The 23,860-nt window shown below is 41.9% G+C and overlaps 1 protein-coding gene across 2 annotated transcripts in view; it reads right to left on the reverse strand.

The window, feature by feature from the left end:
* Positions 1 to 23,860, reverse strand: part of VAV3 (vav guanine nucleotide exchange factor 3) — a 193,820-nt gene that overhangs the window by 55,710 nt on the left and 114,250 nt on the right. For both annotated transcript variants that reach the window (XM_081195080.1, XM_081195081.1), the window contains exons 16-19: positions 22,345 to 22,446; positions 19,913 to 20,013; positions 12,506 to 12,528; positions 9,525 to 9,570 (exon numbers count right to left, since the gene is read on the reverse strand). In XM_081195080.1, the coding sequence (XP_081051206.1) occupies positions 9,525 to 9,570; positions 12,506 to 12,528; positions 19,913 to 20,013; positions 22,345 to 22,446 (272 nt within the window). The remainder of the gene's footprint in view (positions 1 to 9,524; positions 9,571 to 12,505; positions 12,529 to 19,912; positions 20,014 to 22,344; positions 22,447 to 23,860) is intronic.

Raw genomic sequence — 23,860 nt, forward strand, 5'->3', positions numbered from 1 at the left:
CACCCAGAAATGATTTCACAGATCAGGATATTTATGTACAAACATGGAAGTGGCAGGTAGAATTTTCAACATTACTAGTTCACACGAGCTCCTAACATTGCTGTGTCCCCTACTTAAAAGCAAAGACCTGCCTTAAAATTGTGGACTGTTTCCTGCATTTGAATGATCCAGCTTCTATAGTGTTTTTGAAAATGATACATGAGGCCTTATTAGAGAACTCTAATCATTTAGCTGTTTTGACCCCCAATGAAGCTTGGAAGAAAAAAAGAAAAACACTGGGCATTTTGCATCTTTGATTAAAACAGAGCACGTATCCTTGATGTGCTTGATTTCCTCATGCAAGGAAATTGCTTGTATGGAGGGGCACTCAGTTACATGAGCCCTCACCTGCAGCCTGAAATGCAAACTACTACAGCAGCTGTTTCAGAGCGCCCAGCCAGAATTGCAAGGCTAAGCAAAGTCACATTAAAGCTATTGACTTAACAAGGGAAGGTCACATCAGGTGACATTTTACATCAGGTGTTTACTGTGAGCATGCAAGGCGTGCACATACTCATCTGGAAGAGCCACTGGCATTTGTAATCTAATCTGGCAACTGTAACACTTATGTGCATAAGGTTTATGCTGCTCCACAAAGCCACCTTTTAAAAATCCCAATTTTGTGCAAAATCATTTGTGCAAATCCATGCAAAATTCACAGGTTATGTGTTCATGAACATAGTCTGTCTAAATTGCACTCATATGGTATAAAGCCATCCAAGCTTGTGGTCCTTACTGCAACGTCTCAGAGAAAATTTCACAGTTAAACTATGTGTGAAGAAGTAGTTTCTTTTGTCTTTCTTGAATTTCCCAACATTCAGCTTTGTTAGATGGCCCCAAGTTGTAGTATTATGTGGGATATTAGCTTACTGAATGCAACACAAGGATGTCTCAAATAAAAGCAGCAACAGAAACACTAAGTTCCATGTACCAGTTTCTGTTTGACTTCAATTTACGAACACCATTATACAAATTTATTTTACCAATTCCCCTCATAGTTAAAAGGCGAACCAGAACATGTTTATCCTCCAAGCCCAATAACTATTCAACACTCCCTCCTCCAAACATGTTAAGGCTCCTCGGGTAAATGGAAACTTTCAGACTCATGCACAGCATGCTCACCTGAGAGTTCAGCCTACCCAGACATCTGGAGATTGCCTGTATTGATTAAGGATATAGAACCAGCGTTTCTAGAGGTAACATGCATTATTCACTACTTTCAAAGTTTCAAAAGGAGGAAGGCGCATAAGCCTTATCATGTTAAGAAGCAGAAAAACCATGCTACTATGGTATGGGGGCGGGGGGAATAGAGAATTGTTCTCCACCAGTTTGGGCAATGTACTTGAGAGCACAGTAGCAAGTCAATTTCAGGAGTGCTTGAGAGAAGCTGATTGTTTAGGCCCATTTCAATCTGGCTTCACACTGGTTTTGGCACTGAAATGGCTTTGGTCACCTTGGCTGATGGCCTTTAATTAGAAGAAAGAAAGTGGGAATGCCAATTCTCCTTGATGTCTCAGCAGTTTCTCATTATGCATGGTATCTGGTAGGTTTAGGAGTTGGAAGGTAAAGGTAAAGGGACCCCTGACCATTAGGTCCAGTCGTGACCGACTCTGGGGTTGCGGCGCTCATCTCGGTTTATTGGCGGAGGGAGCCGGCGTACAGCTTCCGGGTCATGTGGCCAGCATGACTAAGCCACTTCTGGCGAACCAGAGCAGTGCACGGAAACACCATTTACCTTCCCGCCAGAGCGGTACCTATTTATCTACTTGCACTTTGACATGCTTTTGAACTGCTAGGTTGGCAGGAGCAGGGACTGATCAATGGGAGTTCACCCCGTCAGGGAATTCAAACCACTGACCTTCTGATCAGCAAGTCCTAGGCTCTGTGGTTTAACCCACAGCGCCACCCACGTCCCTTTAGGAGTTGGAAGCATATTGTTATAGAGGTTCCACTCCTGCCTACTGGGCTGGTTCCAGATAGCAGCAATGGAGGACATGTGCTCGGCTGCTTGGCAACTGTGCTGTGGTATCCATGGGGCTTTATGTTGTCCCCCGCACTATTTAACTTCCATGGATTACTGCAATGCACTCTGCATGGGGCTGCACTTGATGACAACTTAGAACCTTGAACTGGTCCAAAATCCAACAGCCAGATTACTGGCTGGGGTTACATTCAGAACTCATATACAGTGGTGCCTCGCAAGACGAAAAGAATCCGTTCTGTGATTCTCTTCGTCTAGCGGTTTTTTCGTCTTGCGAAGCAAGCCCATTGACGGATTAGCGGATTAGCGCTATTAGCGGCTTTTAGCGGCTTATCTGCTGATCGGATCAGCTGATAAGCGGCTTAGCGGCTTAGAAAGGGGGGGAGGGGAAAAACCCAGCAGGAACTCGCAAGACATTGTCGTCTTGCGAAGCAAGCCCATAGGAAATTCGTTTTGCGAAGCACCTCCAAAACGGAAAACTCTTTCGTCTAGCGAGTTTTCCGTCTTGCGAGGCATTCGTCTTGCGGGGCACCACTGTAATCAACAGCTATGTTGATTGCCAGTTTGTTTCTGGGCCCAATTCAAGGTGTTCATGTTAGTGTTTAAAGCCTTAAACGACTTAGACCAATATCTGAAAGATTTCCCCCTTCCCTATAGACCCTCTCAGGTGGCCCTCTTGGTAGTTCCACTGCTCTCAGAAGCTGATGTGGGGTGGCCTGGGAAAGGACATTCTTTGTAAAAATCCCAAAGTTGTGGCAAAAAAAATTAAAAAAATCAGAGTTTTGTTCATTCACTCAGATAACCCCCCTCTTCTCCCTAATATGCTTTCATAGTTCTCCTTCCTGAATGTCTAAAGGGTTCTCTCCTTTTCCCAGTCTTTTGCAGGCTTCAAGTGGGAAGTAAGTAGAGCATTGTGTTCTCTTTACAACCTCTCTGAACTGGAGACTATAAGCCACCATCATTCAAGTTGCTACTGTAGCGGCTGAACATGCAATTTTTTTTAAAAAAGCAACAGAGAACATTTATTCATTATATCCAACAATGTATCATTAATATTTAAAAACTTTATAATGGAGTAGTAATAGCATGGCAGTACACTTTTTAAAAATAATGATACCTCCCACAATACAAGCCTTTACTAGGAAGCCTTGCTTTTCACTCTCACTACTAAGAATCATAGAATCATAGAATCATAGAGTTGGAAGAGACCACAAGAGCCATCGAGTCCAACCCCCTGCCAAGCAGGAAACACCATCAGAGCACTCCTGACATATGGTTGTCAAGCCTCTGCTTAAAGACCTCCAAAGAAGGAGACTCCAACACACTCCTTGGCAGCAAATTCCACTGTCGAACAGCTCTTACTGTCAGGAAGTTCTTCCTAATGTTTAGGTGGAATCTTCTTTCTTGTAGTTTGGATCCATTGCTCCGTGTCCGCTTCTCTGGAGCAGCAGAAAACAACCTTTCTCCCTCCTCTATGTGACATCCTTTTATATATTTGAACATGGCTATCATATTTAAGGAAAGCAACCATCTCTTTTTTGTGTGCCGATTATAAAGTTGGGAGATTTCTCTGATGGTCATTTAATAAAATTATTCTGACTACAATTATGATGTCTCACAAATTGATGAAAGTTTTTAATGAACTAACAGCCTCTAAAATGAGCCAACACCAATGCAATGTATCTTCTCAGGTCAAAGGAAATGGCTTACAGAATAAAACTAACTGAACCTTCTGCACCATTTATTATCAAGGGCAGGCTCATGTGAGAATGCATTGCAGTAGTCTAGCTGAAGAGTTCACAATTGTGAACATTACCTTTTCTAAGTATAGCTATGAATACTTTTATCTTACGTAGTTCTGTCTGGAGTCACAACGACCTGTTCCTATCAGACTCAATTCTAGCAGAATTCAACAGCAGTGTCAGTCATGCAAGTTCATCCTCCAAGCAACTTAGGGGTGGGAACTACTCCAAACTGGCCCACGCATTAAGTTAAACAATAACCTAAGAAATTAAACAGAATCAGGCAAGGGTTCTGGTGCTTCAGATGAAGTTACTATTAAATTCAGTAGCTCACGTTAAAGATTAATCAGACAAACTGATTATGTGACTACATAATATAGAAGTGTGACTGTGCTAGACATCAAGGTCTTTAATTTTAGCCACAGAAACGGAAATGACTTACAGTGTACTTCTGTTCTTCATGATTCAAAGAGGATATTTTAGGAGTTATTGAAAACAGGAGTAGCTACAGGGTTATGGGGTTCTTCAAGGGCAGTCGGGAAAGGTAGGAGGCAGGCCCTCTAATCCTGCTTCTGGACCAAGGTTCCTAGTCTTGAAGGCATCCCTCCAGAGTCAGGAAGGAACTGCAAGTATTCCTCCCTAGGCTACCCTTTCCATTTACTTTATTTCGAATCATGAATCATCTCATAAGAAACATCTCAAGACATCTTCAAGCAAAAACGTATGGAAAACATGTATAGAAACGATTTCAAATCCCATACAGGTACAGTCTGGGATAACTTATTAATTTTTTAAAAACCAGCTTAAAATGCTTGTTGAAGGAGGAAGATGGGAAAGCCACAAAGATTTGATGAGATGGGAGACTGATAACGCAGGAGAGGTCCAAACTGTTTCCTAAGCAAGTGAATGGATCTTATCTTAGGAACAGAGAGGGTAAAGGAGAGTCAAATTTGGAAAACCTTAGATGGAGAAAGTGCATCCCACTACAGGTGCTCTTTTCCCTTTATTCCCTTTATTAAGAAAAATACATATGTCCATTATTTGAGAGTACCACCTCTCTCCATATGAACCTATCCGAACCCTGAGATCAGCCTCTGAGGCCCCCTCTTCGTGTGCCTCCTCGGTGAGAGGGGTCCAGAGTGTGGCAACATGAGAAGGGGACTTCTCTGCAGTGGCTCCCTGTTTGTGGAACGCTCTCCCCAGGGAGGTTCGCCTGGCGCCTTCATTATACACCTTTAGGCGCCAGGTGAAAACGTTCTCTTCAACCAGGCCTTCGGCTGGTGACATCCCATGACATTTTAAATGTGTTGTGGGAAGGAGAATTATTGGGTTGTTGTTGTTGTTTTTACTATGTACTTTGTGATTTTTATATTGTGATTTTATGTTGTGAACTGCCCTGAGATCTATGGATGAAGGGTGGTATACAAATTTTAAAAAGAAAGAAAGAAAGAAAGAAAGAAAGAAAGAAAGAAAGAAAGATTGCATATATTTACAACAAATAAAAACTCCCACAGCACTGGAGGCATAAATCTCTACCAACTGTTACTATGCATGAACAGAGTCAACGGAAGATGCACACAGCAGGTGGTCTGAGGACAAACATCTCAGCTTCTTAAAAGGGAGGGATTGTGTTGGGTTTCTGCCCTTTCCCCCTTCTTGTGGCTCACAGGGCCACTTTCCCCAAACTACGCCCACCTGTACCACACCTGGCATCCAATGTGCCATCAGGTGTGGAACAGCTAAAGACACAGCTGCAAAGGAACCATCAGCAGACTTAAAGTGTGCTCCTGGCTGTTCTTTAGCCACCAAGGCTTCTTGTAAGTGTGAATCAGCTGATTGGCACTGATACCAAGGGAACTTTGCAATGCAGCCGGATCCTGCCCAAAGGGGCATGCTTTAAGTGTCAATCAGCTGATTAGTACTTATAGTAAGCCTTGCAATGAAACCCCGCCTTTGACTGTGCAGTTTGAAATTAAACTCTACGGACAAAGTGACATTTCTCCTTTGCAGATTAGCTTGAATTCAAACCTACTTGTAAAGGAAAACACTTCATCTGACATCCAAGGTGGCCTCAAGAGAGATAGATAGGTGAGTGGGCCACCCATCTGTCACAGTGGTTCTGAGGGGTATGTCAGGATCTGGCCTGCCAACCTAATCCAGTTGCTCACTCCACTTTAGGGCAGAGCATGGCAGCAGCTCCACACAGTTCCTTCAGCAAGCTACTGAAGCAGGATTTCCCCCCACGAGAGATAAGATCATTTAGCCTTCAGTAGTTTTACAAAGCTTTGTTAAGTCTCCGTGTGAGAAGTGCTTTGAAGCAGAAGTTAAATTATTACTGAATTAAGTAAATGAGTCGCCTTTGGTGGAGTGGAAATACTCCCTTTTGCTTTGTGTTAACATTCTGTTATTATTTAAAGAATAGTAACGACAACAACATTCCTAACATTCAGTGATTGATTCCTTGGTTAGGCTTCTGAGGAAGAGTGTGATAATTAATAACAGTAGTGATTACACTTGAGAATTACTGCAAGAGTCAAGTCTCCATTGTTACAGCACATGGATCTCAAGGGGTGTCCAGAGCACAGTCTAGTCCTCTTGTGCTGGATGAGTTTCAGTTGGTAAGGCTTAAGGACATGGACAAGGTGATTGGAACGGTCAGGGCAGCCACTTGCGTTCTGGACTCTTGCCCCACTTGACGGATGGAAACCAGCAGGGAGGGAAAGCTGGCTGGACCAGGGAGGTGATTAATGCCTCCTTGTGAGAGAGAGGGTGTTCCCTGCCTGCTTGAAGGAGGCAGTGGTAAAACTACTCCTAAAGAAATCCTCCTTGGACTCAGAAAATCTAAGTTACTACCGGCCAGTTGCTAATCTCCCCCTTCTCTGCTTTTGTAAGACTCGGCACTCAAAATACACAACAGGCCCTGACCATGAAGTATAATCAGGCAGAATCACCTAGTTCTGTTGAGAAAATAAAACTATATAGAAGCCAGACTTGCAGGAAAATGTCTTAACAGAAATAAGCCAGAGCAGCCCATGTGGTAGTACAAGACACATCTAAAAAAACAGGGAAATTTTGCTGCTGTTCCCCTTCCCTGCCCCCATCGTCAACTTGAAGACAACAGCAAAAACTATCAGCCAAGTTGTACAGAGGCAGGATATTTGCCCATCTAGCAGTACACAGGCTTTAAAAAGTTGGTTGGAGGCAAGAGGCATGCTGGTTCTTGTCCTGCAACTGAGAGTTAATGTATTATTTTGGGGAGAGGCAGTATAGTTGGCATAACTGCAACAGCTGAAATAATACTGCCAAGCAATGAACAAGAGCTTTTACAGAAAATAAGCATATCAGATGGGGAAACCACTGAGTTGGTTTAATTGCCGTTGTTGAGTCATCTAGTTTTGTACCTAGCTGCAATCATCAGAGGCGCAAAAGATAACTTCTAACCTGCAGGGCTCAATGTAATTATGGGAGGCAGTTTAAAACTCTTTGTTTTGGTTTAGGGGTTGTTGTTTTTTTGCAACCGTCATGAGACACTTCAGCAGTGGACGTGCTAAGAGAATTAAGCTGCATGAATCATAAGGATAATGGCAGCTGTAAAAACAGATTCTGGAACTACACGTGCTCCACCATGAATAATTACTGGCATGGACCTGTGCAATCAGATTCCCGTTGTGACCAGAAGTAATGAAATATTACTCTCTTGGCATCAATAAATTTTTAAAAAATGGGTTAGGCTGATGGTTCTCAGACTGTGACACATCATGGGGGGGTGAAGCAAAGTGGCTTCTGAAGGGGCAAGATCAATCCCGGTGTGCGCATGAGTTAACAGGAAAAATATGCTCTGTAGTGTGGATGAAATGGAGCCCAGCACCAGGTACAATGCTTTTGATTAAAGCAAACCATTGGGCACAGGGCAAGCAAAATTGTATTGTTGTGGAGAATAGCCACTCCACCTCCCTGTCCAATCTTGACAATGGGTGCTGGGCCAAAACATAGCTTGCTGCACCACCCAGCCAGGTTTCAGTATTAGGTACCAGATAGGCTCCTTCTTTCAGGACTTGGGAATCCTTAATTCCTTAAGTCCTTAATTCATTAGCCTCTGTGCCGCACATTTATAACTTTTCAATGTGGAAAAGTATCTCCAAGGGCACAGTGAAGCAACACTTGGCTTCAGGCAACAGCTATATTTCTTTCAAAATGCGCAATATGGTAAGGTTGTTTTTTTTTACAAAGGGAGTGGTTAGTCAAGACAATTTAACTATTTGCATTTCAACTCCCATGCAACTGAGCAGTAAGTACAGCAGCTCTTTTTTCCTGCAGATATGAAGCTTCCACCATCACCTCCTTAGTTATGGACTTGGAACTCCTGTTTCAGGTGTAAATCATTCTTACGTTACTACATTTAACGACTCAATAATATGGCTTGCTTCTGAAAAAGAGCTCATAAAAAGAAGCAAAAAAAGAATTGCCCTCCTCACACAGTTACTGTATATATGTGCATTCAACGCTTAAGAGAAAGAACTCACAGTTGATTTTATCAGTCAAACAACCAGAACTACATGTTTATTCAGTCAAACCACATTTGCAAAAACCCTGGTACTGCTTTCTTTGACAGAAACCTGGGTCTGGTGAGAGGTGGGGGAGACAGTTGTAGAGGGAATGAGGAGAAAGATTAAGAACATCAAAGTCAAAGTGCATTCTGTTTGGAGTCTTGCACCTCAAAATACCTAATACCTGCTGCCTTCAGACTCTATGAAAAACAGCAGCTGTTGAGAACAGAGTGTTGCAAGATTAGGCATCAATTTTAAAATACTTGCTCTGTTTAAGCAGCATAAGGTGAGGGAAGAGTTACCAAAAGCCCAGGGGCTTCTAGGTATGTAAGCAAGGTTTAAGAGCACCACTTGTAAAAGCAAAGCAGCAAAGCACACATACAAACACACACACACACACACACACACACACACACACACAGTTCAGATAGTCTTATGATAGTCATATGACTGTACCCTTGAAAACACGGTCAGGAAAGTGATTAGCAGCCTGAGAGCTTATTTGAATCCAAGCCATAGACTTCAGCAAAACTAAAAGGTCCCAGTGCTGAAATAACAATTTCCACTGGTGCAACATCAAAACACACTGCACTGACAGTCTTGACTGTTTCAGTGAATATAGCAGCAGCTGCATGCAGGAGAGTGCTACTACAACAGTACATGCAACTTTACTTTTAGTAGTAAGAAACTATTACACAGAGGTGCCTGCGGCCTCAACGCTGGCAATATTTTAAGCGGGCTTAAAAACCTCTCGGATCACTTTCTCTTAATGGCTGTTTTCTCAGAATTGGTTGCTTTCCTACGGATAGTGCTGATGGTTGTTCATTTATTTTGATATTTTTAAACTTTTCCAACTTGTCTATGTTAGCTCTTGTTATGCATTTTTCATTTTTTTCATTTTTACTGTTTTATTATGTTGTGAGTGGGCTAAGGTGGTGTACATATGGTTGCATAAATGATATGGCAAGAAACTGGGAAGGGTATTGTATCTTGCCAGGCCTGTGGTAAAAGAATACAACAGACTTTTAAGATCAGACTTACATCTGCCAGCTTACATCTTACTGCTATCACTGAGATGCCTTGTGGGTCAGATTGGTGGTACTCGTTCCCCCAAAAGAAAGAGGCTGTATAATTAACATCTGAGAATGATATTCAAACCATTAATTATCCTGTGCTAATTCTAAAGTTTTAATGATGAAAAAGAGAAACACAGACCTGGGTCCATATGCCTGGAGCTCTTTCGGAGTCCATTTGGTCGTCTCTGTGTATTTGAAAAGCACAAGTTAGATACTTCTTTTGAAAACCCATTCCTATCCAGTTAGTCTCCACACTCTACACTCCACACTCCTTTGACTCTCCTAGAAGGGCTGGCCCAAGACATTTTGCTGTCCTCAGTGGAAGCCAAATAGTGCTTGCACACTCTCCCTCACCCTGGACAGGCACTGCAACAGTTCCTCCCCCCCCCCTCATGTTCCATGTCACAGTGCCCAACAGGAGAAGCTGATGCAAAAAATTATAATAATCCCCTCTTCCTAAAATTTACTTTCAAGGTAAGACATAAAATGTGTAGAAGTATGGAATATAAATTACAGACAAAGCTCACCACGTACAAAGAGTGTTGTTTCCCATCCCTCAGATGGACCATCTGTCATTAAAGGTTTCTGCAGAATTTACTTGATTCTGCAGGTTGCATTTGTGTGTTTAAAAAAGCATGCAGCTGTTACTCTGCAGAAGATGTTCTGCATGTCTGTTCTGCCCATGATCTCACTAAAAACGTGTACAGCTTCCCAATTTACATATAACTAAAGCCATTTTCACTTTCCAATAAAAAAGAAGGCTTCAAAAGCTTCAATTTTCATTTACAGTGAAGCTCTAACTGACCACATAAAAGCGTATGAGGCTGTTGCAAATGTAATTATAATAAAAAGTAATTTCTACTTCACTTTTATGTTCCTTGCTAGAGTGGAAGAAATGAGCTGCAATTTTGAGAACGAACGGAGGCCCTGGTTATTTTGCACGCTACATGAGATAATTCTGCAACAGCCGTTTACAGAAGAAGCTTCTTTTTAAATATTTTTATTAACCTCCAAGGCAAGTTTGGGAGGAAGGGGAAAGTAGAACATTACATAACTTTACATAATAAATGACTACCTTAAAAGACCAAGTCAACAAGAGTCTTGTAAATTGCAGGGCCCAGAGGTAGCCCTGTACATTTTGGTGCTGAAAGCAGAATGTTCAGATGGGGTTTAAAAAAATCATCTCTTACTTTTTAACCACACTTGCCTGTTACAAGTTAGGAGGTACAATGTATGTTTTGAAACACTTAAAAATGCAACAAAATATGCATTTTTGTGAAGTCACTGCCCTTTAGCACTACCCCAAACTCTGCTGCCTGAGGCAGGCCAGCCCAGCCTGCAAAGTAGTGGCGATGACTTCAGCAAGGCCTCCTCCACCAAGCTCTATGGAGGAGAAATGCTCTCAAGGAACATTAGCTTCGACATCACATCGCCAGACATAAGAAACGTCACGTGCAACCAAAAAAGACTCTGGTCAAGAGTGTGACACAAACAATAATTATACTGCAGTGAACTTCTCCCTCCTTCTTGGAGCTCTGCAATCAACCAACCTGTACTTTGAGATTATATAATCTCCTCAGGAAACAGAGCACCGGTTTACAGCCATGCGTGCCGAGCCTCTAGACTGAGAATTGTGCAGACCCTACTAACCAACCGGAATTGGTGTGTAACAATTTGCACATGCAGGCACCACGTTGGCCTGAACCTTTGCACTGTCAAAGTAGGTGCAAATCAGAGAGCCCCAACACCAACTGACACATGTTTTTTATGGCCTTTACTGCTTAGTAATCATTAACTGGCTCATTCACAGAAGAGCTTTCCAGGACATAGAAGCTCCCAGTGGTGTTCATCCTGGATTTACCACCTCAGGAGCCATCTCACTACTGTCCATTTATTCTGCAGAACGTAATGTTTTTCATTCCTGTGCATCAATGGAATAAGGGGTGGATCTTCTCAATAAGATTATTATTTTGCACCCGCCCGCAACACCCTAAATCCAGCACTGATGGAATCATCCCTAAGTGTCCAGCACTGTTACACAGAGAATGGAGAAAATAATGCAAGGCAGAGAGAGAGAGAGAGAATTTCTAATTCCACTTTTATTACTTAAGACTTATTGAGAACCAACTTCATTTGCTTAAGGATCAATTGTTAGTTCCAAGTAATTTCCCTGTGTTGCCTCATTGCTGGAGAATGTATGGAAAATGCTGTTTAGGGGTAAATCCACACTTCCAATGAAGTCTTGAGCTCCCAGTTGACATAAATCCCCTTCCAAATGGAAATGAAACATGCTACCAAAAAATATAAGCATTGCACGATATAATAGAATGTACAGTTAAGTAACGCTCCCCAAGCAGCCTTTTCATTATCCGCGTTTAACTTAGCCCCACATTTCAGGGCAGTATAAAAGGATACAAGAGAATAAATGCAACATTTCCCCCCAAAACCAAGAGAAAAGAAACCTTTCTGCAAATGTACCAAAATTAACACAGTATTCTTGGATTATTGTCATCTCATGGAATATGTGCCCATTTGCCCATTACCATTCTGTCACAATATTAAAGATTCTCCAAGTGATCCCATGGCAAAGAATTCAGCTTCAGAAATCAGCATTTGACTGCACATTTTACAGCACACAAATTGAGAACTGCTGAACTTTATACTCATGCATTACTCTTACAGCAGTAGGTTGCAAAAAAATTAGACCACTTATAATTCTTCTGCTAAATCCCATGGTAGTTTATCATACTGAACCATTACTTGGTTTTTTTATACATGTTCTGCTAATGTCTTGAACACTAAGGAAGTCTAGAGAAAACATCAGCCCCATGAAATTAATAAGAAATCTGTGGCACGAGGCAACTAAAGTCTCCTTGTATTTTTCTTTTTCTAAAGAGTATTATACGCTATCCCCACTGAAACCAATGGAACTTGAAAATTCTTAATCTTGAGCAGATTCAACACTTTCACTATCTTTTTAATCCAATTTTGCCAGTGCACAAGCACAAAATGCCTTAAGTGATCCCAGCACTAACACCAAAATATAAAAATGAGAAAATGGAACATTTTAGATCAGCCACAAAATAAATGTCAACCCAAACTTCAAAAAGTTGCACTTACCTCATGTTTCAGGGTCCCGGGTTCTGAAACAAACGTAAAAATTGGCATGGTCAGAAACTGAAAGTTCACTCCGTTCAGCAGTAATTCCTTGCTGTGTGGTTTGGTGAGAGTACACGGAGCTGCTTTGTTTAGCTAGCTGATACCTGTTTTATGCTCCACCAGCCCTGGGGCTCAGCTCGTTATTTTGCAAACTGTGTTCACTTAGTTTTATTGGCTCAGGTTAAGCAGCACTGAACAGCCATAAACAGATTCAAGTTTATGCTTAACTCTGACGACATGCAGCTTTCCAAACCAACAAATCAGCTATATACATTCTGAAATAGTTTGATGAAAGGAAAAACTCAGAAGCTCAGACTTTACAGATTCAACATGTGCACTGCAGTGCAAGACTTCAGGAGACAGCATGGGAGCTTCTCTTCCCAAAGGAAATGAATCGGGGAACTATTACGTCAGATAACGCAAATTCCTTATTTATTTTGCATTCTGACAATAATGTTTTCCAGGAAGTTTTTGCATTCATACAATATATTGTGATGCCATGGATATTCCCAATAAAATAACTTGTTATGCTGGAATTTGGACTCTCTTACGTGAAGTACAAGCATACATAAAGCAGTAGCGACAAATACAATTACTAAGAGTACTTTTCATTGCTGGAAATCTTTTGAAAAGTCAAGGAAACTTCAGCCATATGAGGTGGGGATGCCCATATGCAAAAGTTTATCGGAAGAAAATGAACATTTTAAGAGAGAAATTATCAAATAACACTATACTATTAGACTTGCTACCTGTTTTTCAGCCTACACAGGAGTTTTAATATGAAAGGAATGTAAGATTAGATATATATGGTAATAACTGCTAGTTTTTACTAAATATTGGAAACTGCCAACACCAAACTTACATGTTTTTTATAGATATATAACAGGGTTTTTTATAGATATATATCAGAGGAGAATTGTCAAAAAGTTTATAGGCAAATGGTCACTGTTTATTGATTTTTGTAACCTGAATTTATTAACGGTAAACTGGCAATTATGCTCTAATATGCATAATTTTGAAAAAGTGTTTTAATAATGTTACTTTTAGGTTAGAGTGAGTTGCATCAAAGCTGCAGGAGGAGCATTTCGCTTGCACAGTAGGACTTCCCCATGCTATCCTCTCCCTGCACACACACACACGCACGCACACACACACACACTGCTCCAGAAGGTCTTTCAACACTTTGGAGCAGATTATCAGGGTGCATAAGGAGCTGAAAGGGAGAGGAGGGGGAAGTCCCATTGTGCAAGTGGAAGCCTTTTGTATGAGCAGAACAGCAGATGCGAATACAACCCAGTATCAACAAACTTTTGAAAGCATGCTACAAAATTAATCTAGCTTTACCTTAACTTTTTCTAAAGTGTATTAGTTGTAGACACCCTCTCTTGTCTTGTTTTTGTTTTTTAAATTAAGACAAGGCTACAGGCTGGTCTACTACCCTTGCGTAGTCATCACTTACTTACTGCAGCATCAAGTAGTGACTTGCACTTCTGTTTGAACAATCATAGATTGTGCACCACAGATAGCCCTTAAGTATCACTTCTTATTACTGCAAATACAATGGCCTGCATCCAAATAACAGAAGAATCAGCTTTGCGCATCCCAAGAGAGTTTGAATTCACATTTATCAAACAGTAGTTCTCTTTGGAAAGGAGCTTCAGAATCAGATTGCGTCATGGCACTGGTAAAAGGGTGGGGTGGAGGGATTCAATCAAATATCTCACCGGCCATACCCCAAGCCATTGCTGCTTGGAAGAAGGAAGAAGAAGCTCTAAGTTTTGCGGATGGGTATCAAAGATTAAGAAGAGGTTTCTGGCTTTCGGAAGTAGCTGTAAATATTGCTTAGTACTAAACTGATGTTCTGCTAGGCTAGGGCTACCTTCTCTCTTTCAAGTCCAACTGTATGTTTATAAAGTAGATATTGCAAAAACAAGAATCTGGACAGAAAGGAGGAAAAGAAACCAGAGTTATGCAGTTGGCTGACATAAAGCAGTCTTGTTGTAAGGTTGTGCTGGTAGTTTTAAGGCACTATTCCTGCTTTAAAGACAAGCACTGTCTTATTGGTATGCATACACACACACACACACACACACACACACACTGCTTATATACATGTAAATCAACAAATGCTGCAAAACACACCCGAGGAACACAATCATATTTATACTACTCAAAGATAAGCCCCACTGTATTCACTGTATACTATGGAGCTTTCTCCATAGTAAGTATGTTGAGGATTGCAGCCTAAATCTCCAAATAATATCTTGTTATAATAAAACTGATCCTGCAACACTACTGTACCAGCTTCCCACTACGTAGGAAAGTGGAGAGTTTGAAACAACACTATTTCTTACAAAAAGACAGAGAAAACTAAGAAAGAAACTGCATGAGCCACATCTAAAATGGCCACTCCTATGAACAAAGTTCAACTTTGGGCATTTTTTTAAATGTATGCTCAGAGTATACAGTCCAAGACATGAGTGGGCCTGCCCTCCACTTTGTTTGAATAGCTTATCTTGAAATGAAGTACAACTCATGCTGTTTGGCAATACATATTACGTAATGCAACTGCTAGATCTGTTTATTTTCAGGCAGGTTTCCAAGTTTTATCCCTGCACTTTGCCTTACTGAAAACATAATACTGAATAGACCACTTTGGAAGCATCAAGTCCAAACTGGTCTTAAGAACAGGAGCATCTCCTTCTGGGATCACACCACCGACTTAGCAATCCATCTCTCACACCTGGCAGCCAAGCGCCCTTAGGACACAATGTCTCAAATCTCAACATGGTGAACTTAAAAATGCATGCCTCCATGACATTTTAGATGTACACATAAAACCACAACATGTATGCACAGCCAAACACACACAAGGCCATGGTTCTCTGTTGCATCTGCATGTTACTAAAACAAGGGAAGGCATGAGGGCAGCCAAGCTTGGCTAAGGGCCAGTTCACACATTACATTTGATATCTCAGCGTTTGAGATGTTTCAAGTGTATGTGTGAAAGCAGCAAAGTGTTCACCATAGATGTAGGCTCACAAGGGAACCATGAACTGCCTGTGCACACCGAGGCAGATTTTCCTCTACTAATGTATGGACTGGCCCTTACACATGGCAACTATGAAGACTGAATATTTCTACCTATTTTTGTCAACTTTTAGCTCTACATTCATCCCTTTTAAACAGTAATACAAAAGGATACTTGCTGATACTACCTCTGATTAAATCAGATTCAGCTTACCACTGGTCTGGTGAAATATGTCTCCATCAACCTCTGCAGGATTAAATCTTGCCAAGGTACATTCATTCGCCTTATCGCATAAACTTCTAATTAGAAGTTCAGGAAGAAGGTTCCACTCTCCTTTCTTTTCCAGTTATCTACCTGACAGGTAACCAGGATGGAAAGCAGTGTCGGGGTGTGTGTGTGTGTGTGTGTGTGTGTGTGTGTGTGTGCGCGCGCGCAATAAAGCAATCAGTGGTTCAGCAAAGAGTTGGGGAGCACCTCAGTCTACACTTGAGCAACAAGTTGCTGAAACAGAAACCCTATTAGCTCCTTGTATCACATCCTGACTCCTGCTGTACAGGCTCCTCTTTCTGGTCATCTGCAGACTCGGCATTGAAGATGGCAAAGGCTAGACCAGCAACTCTCTCCCTTGAAAGCTACCAAGATGGTGCAGGGAATAAGAGGGTTCGGTCTCCTTGCCAGAGCCTCTGGCTTGAGACTGGTGCAGCCTTATGCAAGCATCTGCTACTGAGCTTCATTTTGGGATGTAAACAGATTTTCTAATCACAAAATGCAAATATCATGTGGGTTTTTTAAGCCACCCTCAAATTACTATATATGCCTGGACAACAATGCATGTCAATTATAGTAACCACCCTGAAGCCCTGATTAATGAATAGACTGACCAGATACAAAAGAACAATGTTCCTATACCTATAATAGTTCTTCAGAAGCAGCAATGTAAGCATGTGAAAAGTTGCATCTTCAGAAATTGTATGTTGGAAACAGCTATTAAAAGGTACAGGAGCCCTGTACTTATTTGCATTTTGTCACCCTATCAACTATACTAAGGTTTGCATATTCTTCCCAAGTCCTTTTCAGGGTGCAATTAAACCATTTCAGTTTGAAGGCTAGAGGCACAGATCACACGTAGACAGCCTCGTGGATTAAGGAATTGAATAAATTATCATTTTACAACAACAAAGTGGCAATATGTTCTTTTTCAACTTTATTTAAAACCTCTGTCCAATTTCCTAAAATTAGAAATGCATTAAAAATGACCTAATCATGAACATACTTAGATTGCTTTGTCGAAAGCATAATGGTTTTCAGCTCTGGCATCTAATCTGAATAAAATCTAAAGGGAGGGGGGAAATTTCAAATGCTCTCCACAAAGGCCTGGTTTAGACACAACACTAATCTATAGTTTATTTAACCCCGGGTTTATTGTTGGCTTACAAACCTTGGTTTGTTTTAACTATGGCTTGGTGTAATGTGCAAACACAGCACATTATCTGAACGATGGTTTGTTTGACCGCCCTACCCCAGCCACACATGAAGCTACAAGAACAGCAGAATTGAGAATGCTGCTGCTATCTATAAATGCAGGCTGGTGGGTAAAGCTGGTTATCTCTGTTTATTTCAGTTGTCTAGATCTGCTGCAATTTATTATACTACCCACCTGATGTTGTTCTCGTTTATAGTGATGTTTTAAGAGGATCTCTTATCTATTTATTTTGAGTTATTTTAAATGTGGATTTTTACATTCTTTTTGCATTTATTTGTGATTTTTATGATGCTGTAAAATGCTCAGAGATTTCTTTGAAATATGGAGTGGTATATAAAATACCTAAATAAATAAAGCACAGCACGAGGCAAGAACAGCTAAAACAAAGCAAACTTGGCGGGGGGGACGGGAAAAGTCATGGTCTGCTTGATAATCCGTGGGAAAACTTGTGGTTAATTTGTGGCTTGTTAAACAAACCATGGGACATGGGTGGCGCTGTGGTTTAAACCACAGAGCCTAGGGCTTGCCGATCAGAAGGTCGGCGGTTTGAATCCCCGCAACGGAGTGAGCTCCCGTTGCTCAGTCCCTGCTCCGGCCAACCTAGCAGTTCAAAAGCACGACAAAGTGCAAGTAGATAAATAGGTACCGCTCTGGCGGGAAGGTAAACGGTGTTTCCGTGTGCTGCTCTGGTGCGCAAGAAGTGGCTTAGTCATGCTGGCCACATGACCCGGAAGCTGTACGCCAGCTCCCTCAGCCAGTAAAGCGAGATGAGCACCGCAACCCAAGATTCATCCGCAACTGGACCTAACGGTCAGGGGTCCCTTTACCTCTACCTAAACAAACCATGGCATAGCATTTTGTGTGGACCTGGCCGTTATGTCATGCCCCTGGGAGTGACAAATCAAAAGGAAAATCCTATCAAAATTTCTTCAAAGGGAACCTTACATAATTATAGTCAAATGTCTTATATTACATTAGGACAACATATCCCTGTTGATAAGAGGCAGGAAAGTTTAATCAGGGAAGTACAGTGGTACCCCGCAAGACGAACGCCTCGCGAGACGAAAAACTCGCAAAACGAAAGGTTTTTTCGTTTTCGAGTTGCCTCGCAAGACGAATTTCCCTATGGGCTTGCTTCGCAAAACGAAGCTTGCCCCGGGGACAGCGGGTCTTCTCTTTTGAAGCAAGGGGCTGGGGGGAGATAGCGATCTCCCTGCAGCCCCTTGCTGCAAAAGACGTCCGGGGGAAGTGGGGAAGCAAAGCGCTTCGCTTCCCGCTGCCCCCGGACCTCTTCTGAAGCAAGGGGCTGGGGGGAGATAGCGATCTCCCTGCAGCCCCTTGCTGCAAAAGACGTCCTGGGGAAGCGGGAAGCGAAGCGCTTCTTCCCCGCTTCCCCCGGACGTCTTTTGCAGCAAGGGGCTGCAGGGAGATCGCTATCTCCCCGCAGCCCCTTGCTTCAAAAGAGGTCCGGGGGCAGCGGGAAGCGAAGCGCTTCTTCCCCGCTTCCCCCGGACGTCTTTTGCAGCAAGGGGCTGCGGGGAGATCGCTTCTCCCGGTGCTCCGAAGCCGGGCGGGGGGCAGGGGACACCTCCCGCCGCCGTGGGGACACCTTTTGAAGGCAGGCGGGGGGGGGAGCAAAGACTTTCGCCCCCCGCCCGCCTTCAGAAGAGGTCCAGGACCTCTTCTGAAGGCTGGCGGGGGGCAACAGTCTTTGTCCCCCCTGCCTGCCTTCCCAGGGGCTTTTAAATCGCCCCGGACAGCGGAGAAGTCCTCCGCTGTCCCGGGTTTTTTTAAAATGCTGGGGGTGGGAAGAAAAGCCCTTGTCCCCCCCCCCCAGCCTTCAGAAGAGGTCCGGGGACAGACTGTCCCCGGACCTGGTCTGAAGGCGGTTTCCCTAGGAACGCATTAATTGATTTTCAATGCATTCCTATGGGAAACCGTGCATCGCAAGACGAAAAAACCGCAAGACGAAGAGATTTGCGGAACGAATTAATTTCGTCTTGCGAGGCACCACTGTATCTCAAATATTGCGGTGCTCATCTCGCTTTACTTGCCGAGGGAGCTGGCGTACAGCTTCCAGGTCATGTGGCCAGCATTTAGTTTCAGGGATGGGGATTTTGAATTGCAATAGCTTTGAAAATCTAACTTTCACTGCAGCGCTGGAGAAGTCTGGACCCATTTTGAGAGCTGAACGTAGGTATGTAAGAAGGCATCGTTTTCTGTTCCACCATTCCCTATATGCAGCACTGTCTGTTCTGCTGCAGTTTGTCTTCTTCCAAAAACTACATTATTTGTCTTACTGTCCCACTGTGATGAAATTTCATCACTTACGTAAAATGTGCAGCTAATTACATAAATCATATTGTCATCACATTACTGTCGCCATTGGTTCCAGCTACATACACTGGCATGCAGCCCCTGAATCACTGTTGCATGTGGCTCCCAGTGGAAAAAGGTTGAACAGCCCTCAGTTGTGTGGGGGGATCTGGACCGCCACCAGAATTCTGAGGCACCCGGACTGTAGCTATCCCACCCTTGCTGTTTCATGTTGCGACATACTGAGGTAGAGCATGAGACACTTAACCACAGGGTTGTGGGTTCGAGCGATACGTTGGGCAAAAGGATCCTGCAAGGCAGGGGATTGGACTAGATGGTCCCTGCCAACTCTACAGTTCTATGAGTCTCTTATTCCAGGACTTCAAAATGCAATTATAATTATGCTTATAAAAGATCACTACAAAAGAATATCTGCAATGCAACGAACACAAATTAGAAGAAAATTAAGTCTTAATTATAACTGGCAAGCTTTATGGCCTAATTAAAAAAATTATCCCAAACAATAAAAATGACTTACCACCCAAATTAGCTCTGCCACAATTGTCTAGCCTTCCCAAACATTCTTTGTGGACTCCAGCTCCGCACTTTGAACATAAATAGCCTTGACAAAAGGTTCCCCTGCAATTCAAAGTAAGAGGGTGGGGGAAATTAGAAGAAAAAACTCAAACTTTTGTGTACAACCATGTTATTTGCAAGACAGTTTGGAAAGTTGTATTCTGTAGACTCCAGCATGGGCCAGGAACTGGGGGGAAACAAGTCTGGGTTCAGATACCACAACAAGCCAGATTCTGCCTTGCTTCCCAGGAGCATAGCAACAGGAGGAGGGAAGGAGGAGCAGTGGGAGAGGTTTTCAGCACTGTGCACTAACACTCTGTGTGTTCACATTAAACCATAGTTTGCTTTTGACTATGGTTTAATATGACATGCAAATCAGGGCGAAGGAATTCATTATTTCTTTTTTGCTTTCACATAAATGCACTGTATCATCACAATTTCTGTATTACCTTCCATAACCGAGAACACATTACAATAGAAATACATTTTTTAGCGTGCAATAAATCTTTCAGGGGCGGTGAAGAAAGAAGAAATGGCTTATCTAAGGAAAAAATAACTTTATGGCTCATTAACAATAAAGGCTTCTCGGGGTTTGGGGGCCATCCAGCTGAGGTTCCACTCTTTATTCCACAAAGAGTAAATTGTGTTTAGTAATAGCCACATGTTGCTTCAAACTGTTCAAGGAATGAGGCTCCATGGTTTTTCATTTCCATTGACTTTAACCAACCAAAATCTTTTCACAGACACTTAACCTTCCAATCACCTCATTCATAGAATATTCTCTGTGTTCTGGCCATAGTACAGTTTACAAGAGAGAAATTTCTTTGGACCACTTGTGGAGAAAACAGACTGCAAATAAAGACTGTGGCTCATAACAATGAGCAAGCTGTCAGAATGCTAACTTCAGGAACACCATGAAAAAACATTTTGAAACTGAAATAATGAAAGGAACAGAGTGTTAGGATCAAAAGAAGTTGCATATGCATGCAGAGGAAAATTGAATAAGCAACCAGAATGTTCATTATTGCCATTCCAGAGGAGACAAGCCACTTTTTAAACCTAACAACAGCTTGGCTACTCAGCATTAGAAATTACTAAAAGAAAAACCGTGTGTGTGTGTGCGTATTTCTGGTTATCCAGACACATGCTACTTCTCTGGGTCCAAACCTAGGTCTGAAAATTCACACTAGAAATAATTATGGCATGCAGTGGATAAAAATTACAGCTACGGAGTTTTTAAATGATTCAGTGCTAGAAAAACTAAAGTTCCATTTTGGAACCTTTCCACACCATACTCACCTATTTGGTCTGCTTTTCGTTTTAAAAAAGATTATTGGTGGTTATATCTAGTAAGAGTTCTACCATTTTTGTTTTCACCATTTTTATTTCTTTTCTAAATACAGAAGCTATTTTTACCAAGCACCAGCTTTTTAAAAACTCTTTCAAATTACCACTAGGAAATTGCCAGCTTCCTTATTTATTCTAAACGAACTCTTCATTTTCCAGACCACAGAGATGGAGGGCCAGGTTCTATAATAATGCTGTGAGCTCTGCTGAGAAGCCAGGCTCTTCCTTCTATCAACTGTCACATGGCAGCAGTCATTCCACCATGCTACAGTAGAAATGTGAAGAAAAAGGATGCAAGGCCATTCCATCTGCGTAGCTAAGAGACTAGCAATGTTTGGGTCTGCCTCTCCTTGAACTGTTTTCATCTCAGTTCATCATTAGAACTTTTAACTAAGCACTGGTACCTGAATTCACTTATTTCCCTCTTCTTGCCTAATACATTTTCCTTTTAGGTTGTGTTTTTTATATTAGAATCCCAAGGACATGGACTGCTCTGTTTTGATTGATATGTAAAGCATTCTGCGAGCCCTTTATGGCTGACAGTGAGAGTAAACATTTGTGCCTTCAATAACTCTGGGTTTCACAGTTATGAGCTCAGACATAGCAAAGATATTATGCATGAAAGAAGGGATGTAGCATTAAAATTAAATAGTGGGATTTCTCCCTCGCTCCCTCATTCACTCCCATAAACTTGAAAGCTTTTTCTTTTCTTTGCAAACATTTTTTTCCAGCTTGATAAAAATTTGGTAGGAACTCCATGAGCAACAAAAAAATTGTTCTACATATCCCACAAGCCACCAGTTGCACAGATGGGATTTAACTATCAGCAAAACTATATATTTAGCTGCAAATACTCATACAGTTTAGACACTACAGCCAAATTTACCCTGATACTGAATTATCAGTTTCTGCAAGTTGGATTTTAAATCCTATCAGGAGACCTTGTTCTAGCCAGACGGATAATTTTAATTAATTTATTCAATGCAATAGTTTTTTTTTCCAACTTTGGTGCAATTCTAATTATTATTCAGCTCCCTTGACACTTACCTCAGAAGCATCTGACAGACTTTGCAGGATGTTACACGAGTGAAGGTATGCATTTTGAAGTTATGAGTATTTGTTTCTCCATAATGCGGCCTTATGTTGGACCTAGAAAAAGACAGTTTTTAGTTCAATATTTGTAAATATTTGCAGAGCACAGAAACCAATGTTTTAGTTGCTGTGCTTAGAGCAATAAAATATAGTCAATGATAAAGCTGAACAAAAAGGGCTGGCAAGGAGCTTCAAAAAGACCTCTCCAAACATTAAAACAGCAAATGTGGTTCAGTGCAAACAAGTGTAAAGTGGTGCATCTCTGGGCACTATCACTGTCAGGAATGGGCCAGCCCAACTCATGTCTGCCTCTTGGCCTCCCTCCTCTTCTGCTGCCACTTTTGCTTCTGGACTTCTCTCCACCATAGAGTCTCTCTGATCATTAACCCTGTTACCTCTTCAGTTTCTGACACCTCCCAATCTTCTCCCTCTTCTCACTCATTGTTGCCCCACCACCAATCCCCTGACTCTGAGCCTTCTTCCCTTGGGGAAGAAGCTGGTGCCTCCCACCATACCTCTGCGTACAGCCAGCCCATGACAATCAATACTGATATGGATATTCTTCAAATGTATGCAAACACAGTCTGAACTAGCAGTGTCAGACCAGGAAAGAGACCCGGGGGTTGTGGTAGATAGCTTGAGAAAATGTGCAGCAGCTCTGAAAAGGGTGGATTCCAAGTTAAATTGAGTCCTGCCAGAATCTTCCATAGCTGTGTAAACAAAGCTATTCAGCCCTGGGTTACAACTGCTCCAATTTCTACCTTTCCAGAAATGCAAAATATTTCTAAACATTACACCAAGAGCCATAAACAGTCTTCCTGACCTTAAAGCACTATGAAGGTTCTTCAAAGGCCTCGCTCTCACTAGCCCCTTCCTGCTCCATCATCAAATCTCCTACTCTTCTCTCTGGTTCCTGTTGCATTGCCTTTCAGCCACATTGCACCCCTGGACTCTCATAACTTCCCACTGAATTATTCTGATAGATCTGTTTCTCGAACAGGTTATTCTGAACATTCCAGCTTCCTATCAGCTCAGCCAATCAATGTTAGGAGTTTCACTGCCATTAGCACAAAGCAATATAGATTTATGCAAAACATATAAAGAATCTGAATGAGTAGAGGAGATTAATCAGAAAGAAAACTCATACAGTATGCCTGGAGGACATTCATTATGATGATGTTTCTATTATGGTAAAAACAATGCCAAGAACAAACATTGCAGGCAGATTTAGTCATACGTAATACTGAAAAAGACATGAGAAAAATATATACAGACAAGTCAAAATGTTGTTGTGTTTGGAAATGTCCTGCTCACTGTTTTCCATCACCTTACCACCATATCCTGTAGCAGTGTCTATAAAATACTCAAATGATAACTGTTTTATGCTGTTGTTTATGTAAATCTCTCAAATGCTGCTCATTCTTGGAGTCATATCTCATATGAGCCTATTTTTAATGCACTTATTCCTCTT

The sequence above is a fragment of the Podarcis bocagei genome (genome assembly GCF_964188305.1).
Source record: "Podarcis bocagei genome assembly, chromosome: 5".
NCBI classification, from domain to species: domain Eukaryota; kingdom Metazoa; phylum Chordata; class Lepidosauria; order Squamata; family Lacertidae; genus Podarcis; species Podarcis bocagei.